Source organism: Fukomys damarensis, unplaced genomic scaffold (genome assembly GCF_012274545.1).
Source record: "Fukomys damarensis isolate Sample0158 unplaced genomic scaffold, DMR_v1.0_HiC HiC_scaffold_29, whole genome shotgun sequence".
Lineage (NCBI taxonomy): Eukaryota > Metazoa > Chordata > Mammalia > Rodentia > Bathyergidae > Fukomys > Fukomys damarensis.
This window is the reverse complement of record NW_022900941.1, coordinates 14,691,006-14,706,468: the sequence shown is the minus strand read 5'-3', so window position 1 is coordinate 14,706,468 and position 15,463 is coordinate 14,691,006. Positions and strand designations below refer to the sequence as shown.

The 15,463-nt window shown below is 35.2% G+C and overlaps 1 protein-coding gene across 3 annotated transcripts in view; it reads left to right on the top strand.

Annotated features, from left to right (window-relative positions):
* Actr3 (actin related protein 3) overlaps positions 1-15,463 on the top strand; it is a 64,328-nt gene that overhangs the window by 14,906 nt on the left and 33,959 nt on the right. For 2 of the 3 annotated variants that reach the window (XM_010606215.3, XM_033757223.1), the window contains exons 2-3: positions 6,075-6,130; positions 11,259-11,383. In XM_010606215.3, coding sequence (XP_010604517.1) covers positions 6,075-6,130; positions 11,259-11,383 — 181 coding nt within the window. The remainder of the gene's footprint in view (positions 1-6,074; positions 6,131-11,258; positions 11,384-15,463) is intronic. The other variant, XM_033757222.1, reaches the window with a different exon arrangement.

Here is a 15,463-nt window from a genome sequence, read left to right as displayed (position 1 = left end):
ATAAATATGAAATTTTTGATACGTATTGTGCATTTAGAATAAACAGCATTGTACTTGACTTACAAAACCTAAAAGATAACATCAGAGATAAATTCTTGTATGAACTACCATGAAAATACCAATAGAACCTTATAACAAAAATAATTGTCATCCCAAAGCAGTTTTCACACATGGCAACTGGATGTTCCATGCACAGATCTCACACTGACTGCACATGTGCTTAACTTCGCTTTCCTTTCCTGTGTGGCAGGCTGTTCTTGTCACCTCTTTTTTCTTCCTCTTTTGTCAGGAACTTCTTACTATGTTGTACATGTGCACTTAGCAGGAAAATAAGGTATCAGTAAAATAAAATACCAAATATGTAATGAGTATTTAGAATAAATAGCATTTTCACATCAGCTGTTAACTTGCTTACAGAACCTAAAAGATAACATAAGAAATAAAAACCTGTATAAACTACAATGTATACACAAAGTCTGTCCCAGAAATTCCTGACAGGTGAACAGCAGTTGCAACATCACAAAGACCTACTATGACAACAGGAAAACCAAAAATGTTAACTATGCCCTACAAAAAAGGACAGGAAAACAAAACATATATACTGTCAGTATAAGTGAAACTTGTGCATTGAACATGCAGATGTAATGAGCATGCACCTGCCTGTTCACCAGTGTGTTCCACAGTTTTTCCCTGGGCTCAATATTTTGTTGATCTTTTGTTGCAAATGATCTCTTATGAGTTCCACTCCCAATCTTCACAGAAATTCTCTATATTTTGCACTTGTTATTTTCTTTGTAAGCTATCAAACTATATATGCCACACATATTTAGGATTAAGTAAACAACCATCGGCCAATAACTGTGTCGAGAATAACATGATTGTTGCTGCATAACTCATCAACGTCTATTCTGCCTTTGGTTTTGTTGTAAAAGTCTACCTTTTCAGGCTTCATTTTTGTCAAAGTTTCCCAGTCAATTTTTCTATCATGGTGTTCTATTGACATAAGCAGTACCAGTTTGTTTATCTTTGCCATATATGAAGCCAATGTTACATTTTTCTGAAATCCAAAGATTGTACTATACAGTTCTCTGTTTTGAATTTGCAACATTTCATTGGGAACTTCTGCTTTGTTTTTGTTCACACTTCCTATGCTGGTCAACTTGTGCTCTGTTAGCAAATGTAACCTCAGTTGGTTACTGGTAAACCAATTGTTGAATGTCGTGTTCACATTAGTTTGGGAGATGGGAGCAACAAGTCTGTTCACAACATCATTTGGTTTATTACTATACAAATAAAGACTTGGTGGCTGAGTTCCAGGATAAATTTCTAAATTGAAAGTATAATATGTCTTTGTATTACCAGGGCATATATTTTTATACTGTATTTTGAGGATTTTTTGGCATATACTGCCTAAAGCTACAGTGACCAGGTAATGCTGCAAGATGTTAATCAATAGTTATATTCAGATGGTGTGTGAATTCCTTGATAATTAGCCACAAAAATTCTCAAACAGTGAACAGATAATAGCCAGATTATCATTTCTAGTTTAGGCTGGCCTTGAACTCACTATGGAACTCAGGCTGGCCTTGAACTCATTGGGTTTTGTTCCTTTTGCCTCAAGTTTCCCAAGTGCTGGGATTAGAGGCATATGCCACTACTGGCTAGCTTCAAAGAAATTTGAAGGAAATCAAATCTCCTCATTGTCATTGTTATACTACAAATCTCAAGCTCACACCCAGGGCTTCTCCATCAGTGTTTTACATTCCTGTAATTATGAGAAAGCCTTGCTGAGTACAGCAGATCTGTGAATGCTTTCAGTTCTGATAGTGAGGTGTCAAAATAAACTTTTTTTTTTAGAGACAGGGTCTCACTGTGTAGTTGAGACTGACCCTGAACTCACTATGGAGTCCAGGCTGGTCTTGAATGCACAGTGATTCTCCTGCCTCAGCCTCCCAAGTGCTGGGATTATAGGTGTGCGCCACCACGCCCAGCAGTAAACACTTTTGAGTATGGCTGTTGGTGTATACAGAAATTGTACTAGTATCTCATCATTTGTGTAATTCACAACACCTTGTAGCATTTCATCTATTATAATTTCCAACATTGAAGGGCAGTTTTGGCATTCTCTCCAGTAGGTTTCACCCCTGCCGAGATCCTTATAATGTTTAGACTTAGTTCTAACATTGAATGGATCATCCATTTGGTTGTGTGACCATTTTGTACAATTTTGACTAGTCAACTAAATACTCACATTGCTGATTCCTTTGTCATCTGAGTAAAGGAGGTCTTCATTCCCTGTGTCTGCATTGGTCACTTCTTGCTACATTTCACTATCACCAAAACTTTGGCACACATGGCCATCGTAAAATTCATCATCGTCATCTATGTACAAGTCGCCTGATGATTCGTTTTGACCTCCTCTAAAGTATATTAATCTAGTTTTTCACATGACATTGTACTGAATTGTGTGCCTAGTTTTTCCAGGTGCAGGTACTGTGAGCCACACCCACATTCCAGTATGGTACCTGACATGTTTACATAACAGAAAAATGATAATGGGTGTATTTTACCCCCTGTGATGTCCAGGAAAACGTGCACAAAATCTGTTACATGGAGCATTATGTGGGTAAAAATCTTGGTTTGACACTTTTGCACATGTGGTGCACATGCCCTGGTGTTCCTTCTACCAAATGAGTAAGTGCAGATTGCTTTCTATATCTTCCAGATTGCTTCCAGTATCTCAGGGGCAGCTAGTGAGACTCACAGCCAGCTACTGTTATGCTAAAGTACAAATTTACAGTAGAAAAGTATGGGATGGATTTTTGTAGGGAAAAATTCAAGTGCCATTTCTATCTTTTGTTGGGTACAGGGTACTTATTCCTCTTCCCATTTGAACATTTTCTAATCTATTATACATTTTAGTCCTTATTTCCACTTTGTTTCTTTCATCAAAGAAACAATGTGGTATTTAAACATGTGTGTCTGGTTTGTCTCACTTAAGAGTATAGTCTCAGGGTCCATCCATTTAGCCATAAGGGTCTGAAGTTCGACCTTCTCCATATTTAAAAAAAAAAAAAAATCTTATATCCACGCATTGGTTGATGAATATTTGGGCTCTTTCCAAGATTTAGTTATTACAAACAGAGCTGCTTTAAACATAGGGGTGCATATATCGCTGTGGTATTAATGCTTTTAGTTCGCCCTTCCAAATTTAAAAAAAAAAAAAAATCTTATATCCACGCATTGGTTGATGAATATTTGGGCTCTTTCCAAGATTTAGTTATTACAAACAGAGCTGCTTTAAACATAGGGGTGCATATATCGCTGTGGTATTAATGCTTTTAATTCTTTGGGATGATACCAAGAAGAGGAATAGCTGGTCCAAATGGAACCTCTAATTTTAGTTTTTTGAGAAATTGGAGTATATGTTAAATGTATGTTTTAAAAGATTTTATTTTCATCTGATGGTTTACTATTGATGTTTTGTTGGTATTTCTAAATATCTTATTTACTATGAGATGTGTTTTAAAGAAATGAGAACCATTGAATTAAGTAAAATTAATCCTTTCTATACTTTTAATAAGTAAACATTTGAATTTTTAAAATTAAAAATAACATAAGGAATGTTAATGCTTTTTGCATTCCAAGTGTAACTGATTTTATTAAATCGATTTATCTTTTAGAAATGTACATTAAATAATACCTGTATTTACCAACATTATCGGTCATTAACACTTTATTTCATTTCACTTTGTAAGAGTAAAAGAGCATTATTGATGACTGTCTCCAAGTGAACTTCTCCCTACAGCCAGTGACTGTGTGATAGACTCATTATGTATTTCTTGAATAAAACTCATTTATCTTTTGCTATTCATTTCTAACAGTTTAAGCCTCCTCATTTACCTAACCTCATTATTTTTCTACTGCTATTCTTTTAATCTCTGAGACTTGGTAACTTCAGAAAAGGCTTTTGAGTTCTTCTCTATAATCTCATCTCTGAGCAGTTGCCAAGTCTGTTGCCCCCTTATTCAAAATCAGCATTATAGATTTATCTCATTACCGTCGTGGTCCAGAAGATTTTCAGTGTTTTAACTTGATTCCCTAAGTCACATAGGAACATTGTTTTGCTTTAGTTTCTCAAACTGTTATGTTGTCCTTAAAGGTTTAATAAAATAAGGATAGTGTTGTTTTTCATTTTATGGTGTTTTGTTTAAAATAATTTAGAAAATGACACTGTTTAGTAAGTACTTCTCTTTTGTGTTGGAAATAATCATACTAATGGATGTCACATGTATCTTATTGTGGTTTTGATTGTCATTTCCTTAATTATTAGTGATGTTGAACCTTTTTAATGTGCTATTGGTGATTGTCTACTTTTTTAAAAATTGGGAATATTTTTGTTGATGTTGAGTTGTGGAGGTTCTTTATATATTCTGGATATTGATCCATAATTTCATATTATAATTTGATATTGATACATAATTTGCAAATGATTTTTTTTATTCTGTGGCCCATTATTGCACTATGTTGGTAGTGTCCTTAATTTTGAAGAAGCCTGGTTTATCTGTTTTTTTTTTTTCTTTTGTTATCTGTGCTTTTGGTGTTATATCTAAGAAAATATGGCCAGATCCATGTCAAAATACTTTTCAATGTTTTCTTCTTAGACTTTTGTACTTTTAACTCCAGTATTTAGGTCTTTCATCTATTTTGAATTAATTGTTGTATGTGATGTAAAGATCCACCTTCATTCTTCAGTATGTGCCTATGTAGTTTTCCCAGTACCTTTTTTGAAAATACTGTTCTTTTCTCATTTGAGCCAATATGGCACACTAGTTGAAAATATCTAATGAAAAATGTGAGGTTTTATTTCTGGGTTCTCTTTTCTATTCATTAATCTTTATGTCTGCCTTTATGCCAGTGCCATACTGTGCTGGTTATTGGTGCATTGTAGAAAGCTTTGAAATTAAGTGTGAGGTCTCCCATTTTATTGTTTTCAAGTTTGTTTTGGCTATTTAGGGCTCCTTGAGATTGCATATGGATTTTAGGATGGATTTTTGTATTGCTGTGAAAACATTATTTGAATTTTGATAGAAATTGTGAATCTCCAGATTTTTTTGTTTAGCTTTCAAATGGAAGGTTTGTCTCAAGTCTGAATTCTACACAAAATAGATCCAGAGGGAAGTTTAAGAAAAATTCAAGCCATTTTATTCCATTAGAAAAGCTTAATAGGAAGAAATGAAATCACAATGTCTACTAGCTGTCCAAAGGCCAAGTCCTTTGTTTGGCACTAAACATTAAAGGGATTTTTTTTGTATGCCTTGCAAAGAAGTGAGTTTTTGTTTTGTTTCTTTAAACATGGACAATGGAGAACCTTGAAATTTTAGTCATTAGAGCAGTGGCACATTTTTAAACAATGTATATTTTTTACTTACTTTTTTGTTTTTTCACTTACTTGATCTGTTTGGCCTGCTCAGTTCTTAAATTTAGTTTTGGGGCTAAACCATATCCCAAAGAGATATTTCTTTTTGTATTGGAAAACACACTTGCAGAAATTTAATTAAGAGTCCAGTAATGTCATAGCAGTTTACCTGCCTGCTATGTAGCAGTGGATTTGAATATAGAATAATAGCAATATTGTCACTTTTTTTTTTTTTGTGGTACTGGGGATTGAACTCAGGATGTTGCGATTGCAAGGCAGGCAGTGGCATCACTGATTAAAATCCCTGGCCTTTGTCACTTTCTTTTTAAACACATTGTTCTGTACCTTGCTTTGTTCAGTTAAATATATTTTGGAGATTTTTCCTTCTCAGTATGTAAAGTCTTCCTCAGTCTTTTTATACCTGCATTATAGTCCATGTTATAAATTTTGTAATATTGAACTAATATTCTTCCCCTTTATATATTTCGAAGTGTCTTATTATAAGCAAGATTGTAGCAAATGATTTTGTTATGTTATTTTTGAATTTTGTATATTAATTTATAATTAAATCTTACTTTGTAAGAAATAGAACTCTAAGGAATTATAATCACTAAGATATTAGTGACATTTTGTAAAATTTTTTTTTGTTTTACAGATACACAAAACTAGGATATGCTGGAAATACAGAACCACAATTTATCATCCCTTCCTGTAAGTATGTATTTTAATCCACAAATGAGCTGATTTAAAGATCTTTTTTCAAATAATCACAGTAAATGAGGTAATAATTTCTGGCCTTCTGTAAGATTCAGTCCTTTAAAAACACAATTTACCAGTTTGTAAATATGGCCTTATTTCTATACCTCTGACCATTTCAGCTCTCTGTTCATTTCTCCCTTTAAGAAATCTACCAAATATCTCTTTCACATTTTTTTTTTGGTACTGGGTATTGAACTCTGGACCTTGCACTTTTGGGGCTGGTGTGATGCCACTGAGCTAAATTCCCAGACTTTCCAAATATCTCTTTGGAAAAAAAAAAAAATGAATGAACTAACACAGACAAGACACCACTTGATAATTATACAGTTCTCTGCATTGAGTATATTACTGTCGCTAATGTGTGGATAAAACTAGTTAGTAATACATCTACAAAGACTGTTCTTTGGATTTCAGTTATGATTATTGTCTGTAGGACCTGTTCATGTTGATAATCGCCAGCAGGTTCCTGTATTTCAAAATGAAAAGGGGAATCTCACTTTCATTGTTAACCATCCTAAGTCATTTTCTGATATAAACATTCTGGCTTTGTGCATGATGCTTTTAGAATGTTTTTCATTTTTTCCTTTTTTTTTTTTTTTTGGTTAAATTCATGTTTGCTGACCATCAACTGTCTTTCAGTAGCTTTAAAAAAAATACTATCACATTTAATTTCTTAGGGTTCTTGTTTATTAGCTAAAGTGCTATTGTAGCTTTATGAACATAATTTTAATTTTCAATCAGTTCATTGTTTTTATACATTGTACAGAAATACCTCTTATCTATTTGTCTTGTGGTCATGGTAAGAGTATTGTAGCTGGGTATGGCGGCACACACTTTTAATCCTAGCACCCTGAGAGGCTGAGGCAGGAGGATCGCAAATTCATGCCCAACCTGGGCAACTCAGTGTCTCAAAATAAAAAGGGCTAGGATGAGTTCAGTGTGAATATCATGGGTTCAGTCTGAAGTGTCACTCCCTGCCAAAAGAAAAAAAAACACACACACAAAACAACCAAAAAATAACCAAAAGAACTTTTAAACATTAAATGGCAAACTTTTTGAGCCATTACGTGATAATGCCAGCTCTTGGACAGTTTGATTTTGAGAATGTCGCTAATTTTTCATAGCAGTATATATATGGCTATTTGAATTTTTTGGTATTGTTCATTTATGAAAATAAGAAAATGGAAAAATGAATATACTAAGTAATATAAATAGCTTATATCTCAAAATCAATGAAGTTGAGAATAAAGAAGAATTATTAGGCCTGTCAAAAACTAGGTCTGTAGCCTTTGTTGGATACTGAACTATTTTGTCACTTGTAAGAATATTAAATGTGTGAAGTATATAAAATACAGTGTTAAAATTTTAGCTAGAGGCCAAATGTATTTAGTTCTTTTGATATGTATATATATTAAGGATGTGTGTGTATCTGTGTGTGTGTGTGTGTGTGTGTGTGTGTGTGTGTATGTTTCACTTTAAACCCATTTGACATTTACACTTAACATTTTTCTGATATGCCTTTCTAGGAATCAGTTATGTAACAATTTAAATCTGATACTTTTTGAAATGTATGTCTGGAGTGAGTTTTAGATGATACTAATGAAGTAATTCATTAATGTGATTCTAGTGCTCATAGTTTAGTGGCACTCTTATTACCTTTTCCCTTTGTTTTATCCTTATGTATTTCTTGTTTACTGAAGGACAGTTGTGCTTTTCCTTGTTTGTCTCCATCTTTATATGTCAGTAGTAGAATTGGTTGTCTATTTTAAGACTATGGAGACAATTTTTTGCTCTATTGCTACTAATGAAGATATTCTTCTATAGGCTGGTCCTGTACTTGAGACTTTATATTGCAGTTAAATATAGTAGAACCTTGGCTCATTAGCTTAATTATTTCCACAATTCTGGTTGCAAACTAAATTGGGCAAGAACTAAATCAAATTTCCACATAAGGTCAACATTGAACCTCACCATTTAATTAATTCAGTTCTTGTCCAGTTCAATTTGTGACCAAAATCATAGAAAGAATTAAGTTTGTGTACCACTGCATTTGAATTATACTTGAGATTAATGTTAGGCCACTGTATTTGCCTGTTTCCAAAGGTTGCCATAACAAAGACCCAAAGATTAGGTGGCTTAAAACAACAGAAACCAGAGTACAAAGTCGCTATTATCAGCAGGGCCATGTTCTTATTGTCGGCTCTAAGAGCAAAACCTTTCTTTCCTTTTGTAGCTTTCAACAATCCTTGGAATTCCTTGGCTAGTAGATATATTATTTTAATCACATGGCTGTTTTGTTTTGTGTCTTTCCATTATTTTCTCTGAATCCAAATTTATGTCTGTCTTTCAAATCATTTTCTTGTTGCTGGTACACCATATCTGACACCTGCGTCTTAAAGGAGAAGAGGTTTATTTTGCCTTCCAGTTTTAGAGGTTTCACTCCTCATGGGTGGCAGGCTCCAAGGCAGAAGTAACATGGTGGAAATGCCTGGTAAAGGAAAGCTGCTCATGTCAGGGTGGTTAGGAAGCAGAGAAGAGAGCAGCTGAGGAAGGAGATATATCCTTCCAAATCATGCCCCAAGTGAGTCACCTCTAACCAGGCCTCACCTCATACATAACAGTAACAGCAAGTCAGCTATGAACTCATTGGTGGACTAACCACTGATGAATATAGTGCTCCAATGATCCATTCATCTTCCAGACACTTGAAGGGGATACCCATATCTAAACAGTAATACTCTCTGTGTCCATATTTGCTCTTTATATAAGGATACCAGCCATGCCTGTAGAGGCCATAGTATAACCTTGTTTTAGCTTGAAAGCCCCTATTTCCAAAGAGGATCACATTCTCGGAGGTTAGGACTTCAACATATCTTTGAGGAGAATTTAGTCCATAGCGGGGATAACTATGTAATGTCTTAATGTGTCATCTTTTCTAAATCATTGTGTTGTGATGGCTTGTTTGAGATTACTAAAGTGTTACTGCCATCTTTGAAAAGTTACTTTTTGCCTCTGTTCTTTCTTAAATGGCTGAGTCTTCCATTTTCTGAACATTAGGATTTCATTATCATTGAATCTTTTCATTCTTAATTTTCATTATCTGTTTTATGAATAGTTGTATCATGTTAAAAATTCATGTGCTAAGCCAGGTGTGGTGGTGCATGCCTGTAATCCCAGCACTTGGGAGGCTGAGGCAGGGGGATCACTGTGAGTTCAAGACCAGCCTGGGCTACATAGTGAGTTCCAGGTCAGTCTCAACTACATAGTGAGACCTTGTCTCCCAAAAAAAAAAAAAAAAAAAAAAAAAAAAATTCATGTGCTAACTATAGGAAAGTTTTGGACTTTTGAATTTTCTACCCAGTCTCAGAGATGTAGATGCATTTTTTATAATCAGATACTTTGCCCTTCTCATGGATGTGTGACGTGGAAAGCCTATAGTTATGATAACTTGGTATCTTATTGTTCTCATTGCTGAGACAAAACATCAAACACCCGTAGTTAGAGGAGGAAAGGTTTATTGCCACTCAGTTTGTAGAGGTTTCAGTTCATATAGTTGGCTGGCTCTGAGGCAAAGTGGCATAACAAAGGGGCATTGCAGAGAACAATCAGTGGCATGGCAGGGAGAGGGCAGCAGCCAGCAGCAAGATTCCTTTTATCTTTTATTCCATTTGGGCTACAAGCCTTTTGGGTGGTACCATGCACACCCAGAGCCATGGTAAGCCAGTAGTGAATTAAGCAAGAACCATACATCCTTAATCCTAGAAACACACCCTTAATCAGTATTCACACATCCTAGATCCAGCCACTTCTGGAAAGCCTCATCTGTGACCCCATGAAGTTTTGAGGGGTGGAGGAAGCATCTAGATACAAGCTATAATGTATGGTTTAAAGTTGTTTTATAAGTCTTTGTTTTTCAGCAAGCCATCTGGATGTCTATATATTTTATAAACATTACTAGAGTGAAACGCTAAACATTTAGAAGTAGACTGAGTTAAAAATTATTTTTCTTGTTATTTTTCTACTTTCTTAAGGATGTAATTGTTAAATAGAAATAACAGTAGACTACTAGATTAACTTAAATGCATTCATATTTGTTTGAATGAAGAGCTGTTAATGTATTTAGAAAATCCTAACTTTGTTAAATTGTATGCAACAGATTCTACCTCTGGCACTAGGTATTGAATTTCTAAATATTTAAAGAGATGTATTTCTGAAGAAAGTTTGTTGTTAAAAATCAACCTTGTAATTTTCCTTTTATTTGCTATTGTTTTTCATTATTTCTTATTGTTCATCAAATGTGTATTTGGTAGAAATTTAATTTTATTCAGAAACAAAATAGGTCTTAGGTTTTTTGTTGTTGTTTGTTTGCTTTTTTTTTGTATCCAGGATCAGGCTCAGGACCTTCTGCTTACCAGATAGGCATGATACCACTGAGCTACATTTTTGGCCCTCTTGGTGATTTGTTTGAACCTAGGATTAAGCTAGGGCCTTTGCATTGAGTACATCCCTGGCCCCCCATATTTTTGTGTATGTACTGGGGATTGAACTTAGAACCTTGCGCTTGTGAGGCAGGCACAGTGCCACTAAACTAAATTCCCTACCCTCTGCGGACCTTTTATTATTTTTTATTTTAAGTCAGAGTTTCACTAAGTTATAGATATGAGCCACCATGGCCAGCAGATCTTACATAGTTTTAAAAAATACAGCTGACCTGGGGATTTAGCTCAGTGGTTCTGCTACCTGCCTCACAAGCCGAGGAACCAGAGTTTGATCCCCGGTACAAAAAAAAAAAAACACACACACACACGTATATATACACACACACACACCTAAAACCTTCCCACAGAATTATTTCTATTTTTGACTTTTACATTTCAAACCTTTTCTCTGAATGGAACCTGAAATTTCATTATGTAAAGTGAATTTTGTTGTGGGTTTCTTAAAACTTTTGTGCATCAATTTAACAAGTTAAATATGCTAGGTCATGTTTTGCATTATAATATTTTGTAATGGAAGAAGCATAAATTAAACATTATGTCATTTGAAGGAAATGAAAATTTTGACGTGTCTTATTTTAAAGGTATTGCTATTAAGGAGTCAGCAAAAGTAGGTGACCAAGCTCAGAGGAGGGTGATGAAAGGTGTTGATGATCTAGACTTCTTCATTGGTGATGAAGCAATAGAAAAACCTACATATGCTACAAAGGTATGTCCCTATGATTTGTATAAATAATATTTTTCTTTCAAAGCATTAGTTTGTTCAGTTATTATGCCTCTGGAATTTCATTTTATCATCTTTTGTTTTGGGTTCTGCGGATCAAATTCAGGACCTTGTGCTTGTGGAGAGGCAGGCACAGGTGCCACTGAGCTAAACCCTGGCCCTTATCATCATTTTTTTTTTTGATACTGGGAATCGAACTTGGGCCCTTATGCTTGCAAGGCAGGCGTCAGAACCACTGAGCCAAATCCCAGCCCTCTTACCATCTTCTTAATCACAGCTGTTTCATTATGGCCCCTTTCCTGGTTGCATTTAATCTAAAGTGAGAGCAGCAGTGTTTACTTTCCACACTGACTGGCTCTCAAGGCCTTCAGTGTCTTGACTTCCTCTCTCCACATCAATACATCTGGAGTGCTCCCCCCTCATACTTTTTGAGGCAGAGGCTCAATAATATACCCAGGCTATGGATCAAAGAATAAAATAGGAGTCAGCTAAGTGAAATGTGAAGGCCAAGTTGTCTAAGGCCAAGAGGAGCGGATGTGCACAAGAACTTTGTTCAGTGATTATGCCTCTGGAATTTCATTTTATAACAGTTTATGTAACTCTTGAACTCAGGATCTTCAGCCTCCTGCTGGGTTTACAGGTGTGTAGTACCATGCCTGACTCAGTTATCACCTCTTTGAAGCTCATATCATCTAAAAGTACTGCAGTCTTTCCTCCTCTCTTTTTTTAACCTTTTCTCTTTCCCCTCTCTTTTCCCTCCCTATGTGTCTTCAGTTGAGACATAACACAATGAAATATGTAAATCTTAAATGTAGAGTTTGAAGAATGTGACTATAATCATAGTAGTTCAAGAGAGAGAGCAAATCTAGTAAACCAGAAACTTCGTTCACCTACTCCCACAATCACCACTTGAACCTTTCCAGAAGCTAAACATTATTCTCATCATTGTCCTATTTTTTGACATTGACCTTAATTTGCAAATTTCTTTTTTTCTACTTCCTTTTTCCCCTGATCCCTCATAATTGAATAATTAACAGACAATGACCGTGAGTAAAAGTCTTTGCAACTTCACTGTGCTGTAGTAAATAAGGAAACAGCTTTTCTGTCTTAAATGTCCTAGAAAGGGAGATAATGAAGAAATTATTACAAGTGTTATAGGGATTAGAAAAAGGAAAGTGCAGAATGTGCTGGGCATTTATCACAGGAGTAGCTATTCTAATTTGGGGATTCAGCAAAGTCATTAAGTAAATCATTAAGCCGTGGCTCGAATAAAACAGGAGTCAAGTTAAGTGTGACGTGAAGGCAGAGTTGTTTAGCAAAAGTGGCTAATGTGCAAGAGAAGTTTAAATATGAGAGAGACTGGAAAACACAACTGATATACCTGAAACATAAAGAAAGGTGAAAGGGTGATAACATTCAGTGATTTAATCTTTCTTTAGCTCAGTTTATGTATCTTTATAATATTTGTACCTCAGGATTGCTGTGAAGTTTAATGTGAAAATGTCTGTGAAGAATTTGTTATAGTCCTTTGAATATTGAAGAGATATTATTTGGAGGTAGAAAGCTTGATACTGGGAAAATGAAATAATTGAGTACTGTAGTTAATTCAAAATAAAAAAAAATTTGAAAAAGGATATTAGTGACTTAGAGTACGGTGATGGCAGTGAGAGTGGGAGAAATGAAAGTTGCATATGTTCATTCGTATATTTATGAGGTGTGATTGAAAAATATGGTATGTATTTAAATAACAATTTTATTACAGTGAAAGACATTCCCCTTATCCCCTCAGAATACTCTTCCTGAGACACATCCTGTCATTTTTGCCAGTTCCTGAAGAAGTCCTCTGTGTATTTGTAGTGTGCTAGAAATACCAGTAGAAAGGCAGGCTCATGTAAACGTTATGGTGTGGTTGCACTCACTTTATTCACGGAATTACTGTGCATTGGCTGGCTTTTCCCAAAGTCAAAATGACACAGAAAAGTTTTGAGTGGATTTAGGACACTAAGGCAGCCACAAGAGTGCAACTGAAGATACTCACAAAGAAAACTTCCAGACCTGCTTCAGAAAGTGGCAAGAATGAATGGGATGTGTTCAAAGTGAGGGGAGTTCATGGCAGTGGAAAATTTTTTTATTCTCTTTATTTTTGTTCACATGAGATACACTGAAATTTTATTATAGTAAACATCGTATCTTACATTAGAGAAAGAATATGATGAATCCTCATGTGCCCTCATCACAAAACTTTTACAGTTGTCAGCGTATGAACAATCTTATTTTATCTGCTGTGCCCTGATTATTTTAAAGCAACGTCTTAGAAATACTTATCTTAATATTACTTAATTCTAGTTGGTGTTTTAATTTTACCTGATTATTTCCTACACTGTTTAATCTATTTTTAGTATTATTAATTGTCTTAGTTATTTTCTTTGCTGCTGTGACAAAATACCTGATGTCCACAACTTAAAGGAGGAGAGATTTATTTGGTTCATAGTTTGTAAAGGCTTTGGTCCATTGTCTGCTGGTTCAAAAGCAGGGCAACTTGGGAGAGAGGAATGGCAGAGGAGAACTGCTTGTGACCTGGCATCCAGGAAGGAAAGAGAAGAACATCAAGGAAGGTGCTGTGGAGGGAGATAAACTCTTCCAGCTCACATCCCCAGTGACCTGCCTCTTCCTACCAGATGCTACCTCCTAACAGTGAATCAGCTTTAACACCCCTGTAATCCAGTCACTTTTTAAAAGCCACAACTACAAGGCATGAGGCTCTCAGAGGACATCAAGATATAAGCCATAATATAAATACTGTTGTTTTTCTGGGGATGGAACTTAGGGATTCCCACTTTATCACTGAATAGCATCCTGGGTACTGGTTAATCTATTTGAATGACGATTAGTACCAGATCTGCTCATCCAACCTAGTTAGTTGATCAGTCTCTTAAATCTCTACCCTTAGATTATTTTGTTTGTGCTTTCCTTTTTTTTTTCTTTTTTTGCAAAAAAGTAGCCTTCTAAAATTTTCCACATTTTTTGATTGCATCCTTATTGTGTTATTTAAAATGATCCATCGCATACTTTTGTTGTAAAATGGTAGTTAAATCCAGAAGTCTGATAAGATCTGAGAGTTTTTCCATTTTTGAATGATTAGTGAGATACTGGTGGTAACTACAGGAACAATTATGTTCCACATTGTTTGAGGTAACAATGAGACATCCGACATTGCTAGACAGACTTATATATGAAATTTTGAGCTCAGAAACAGTACAGAGTTAAAGGTAGAGATTTGAAATGTGTACTTACCTTGGTAAGGGATGCAGTTTCCTGCAGCTGCAGTTGTGTGTAGGGGATGTTGCAGGGGAAGAAGCCTGAACAAAGCCTGAGCAGTGCACTCAGGAGATTTAAATAGGGAGGACAGGACTGGAAGTAGAGATAAACAGTGTAGAATGCTGATGAGGTATCAAGCATTAGAATTCACTGTCATTTACTACAAGGCTATCATAACTTTAATAAGTTTCAGGTGAGTGGTGGGGCTGGATGAAGATAGGAATATGAATGATATGACAAAGACAAAAAGTATTAGTCAAAATGTTTGGTTTTGATTGGTAGATAGAAATAAAGTTGAAGATTAACATGAAAGAGATATTTGAATGCTAATGTGAAAGGCCATTAGAAAAAAGAGATTAGCAGGAGAGAATGGGTATAATCGAGGTCTGAGAAAGCTGGACGGATAAGATCTTAGAGCACAGATGACTATCTCTTAAAACAAGTGAAAAGGAAAAGGGTATATAAAGAATCAGATTTACAGATGTTGAATGGAGGCTTGGATTCTTGTCTGCTGATGTCTGCTTTCTCTGTGAAATATCTTTGACCTCATCTGATACTCAGGGAAAGGGTTCCTGTGAGGAGGTGAAATCTGGGTGGTATGTGGAACACTGAAAAATCATCGTTATGGGAGAGTAAAGGTCAAAAGAATGGGGAAATAACATACAGACTTTCCAGACAAGAAGAGGTCTCTTTGAGAATAACAGTTTTGAATTCTTTTTAGTCTTTTTTTTTTTTTTTTTTTTTTTT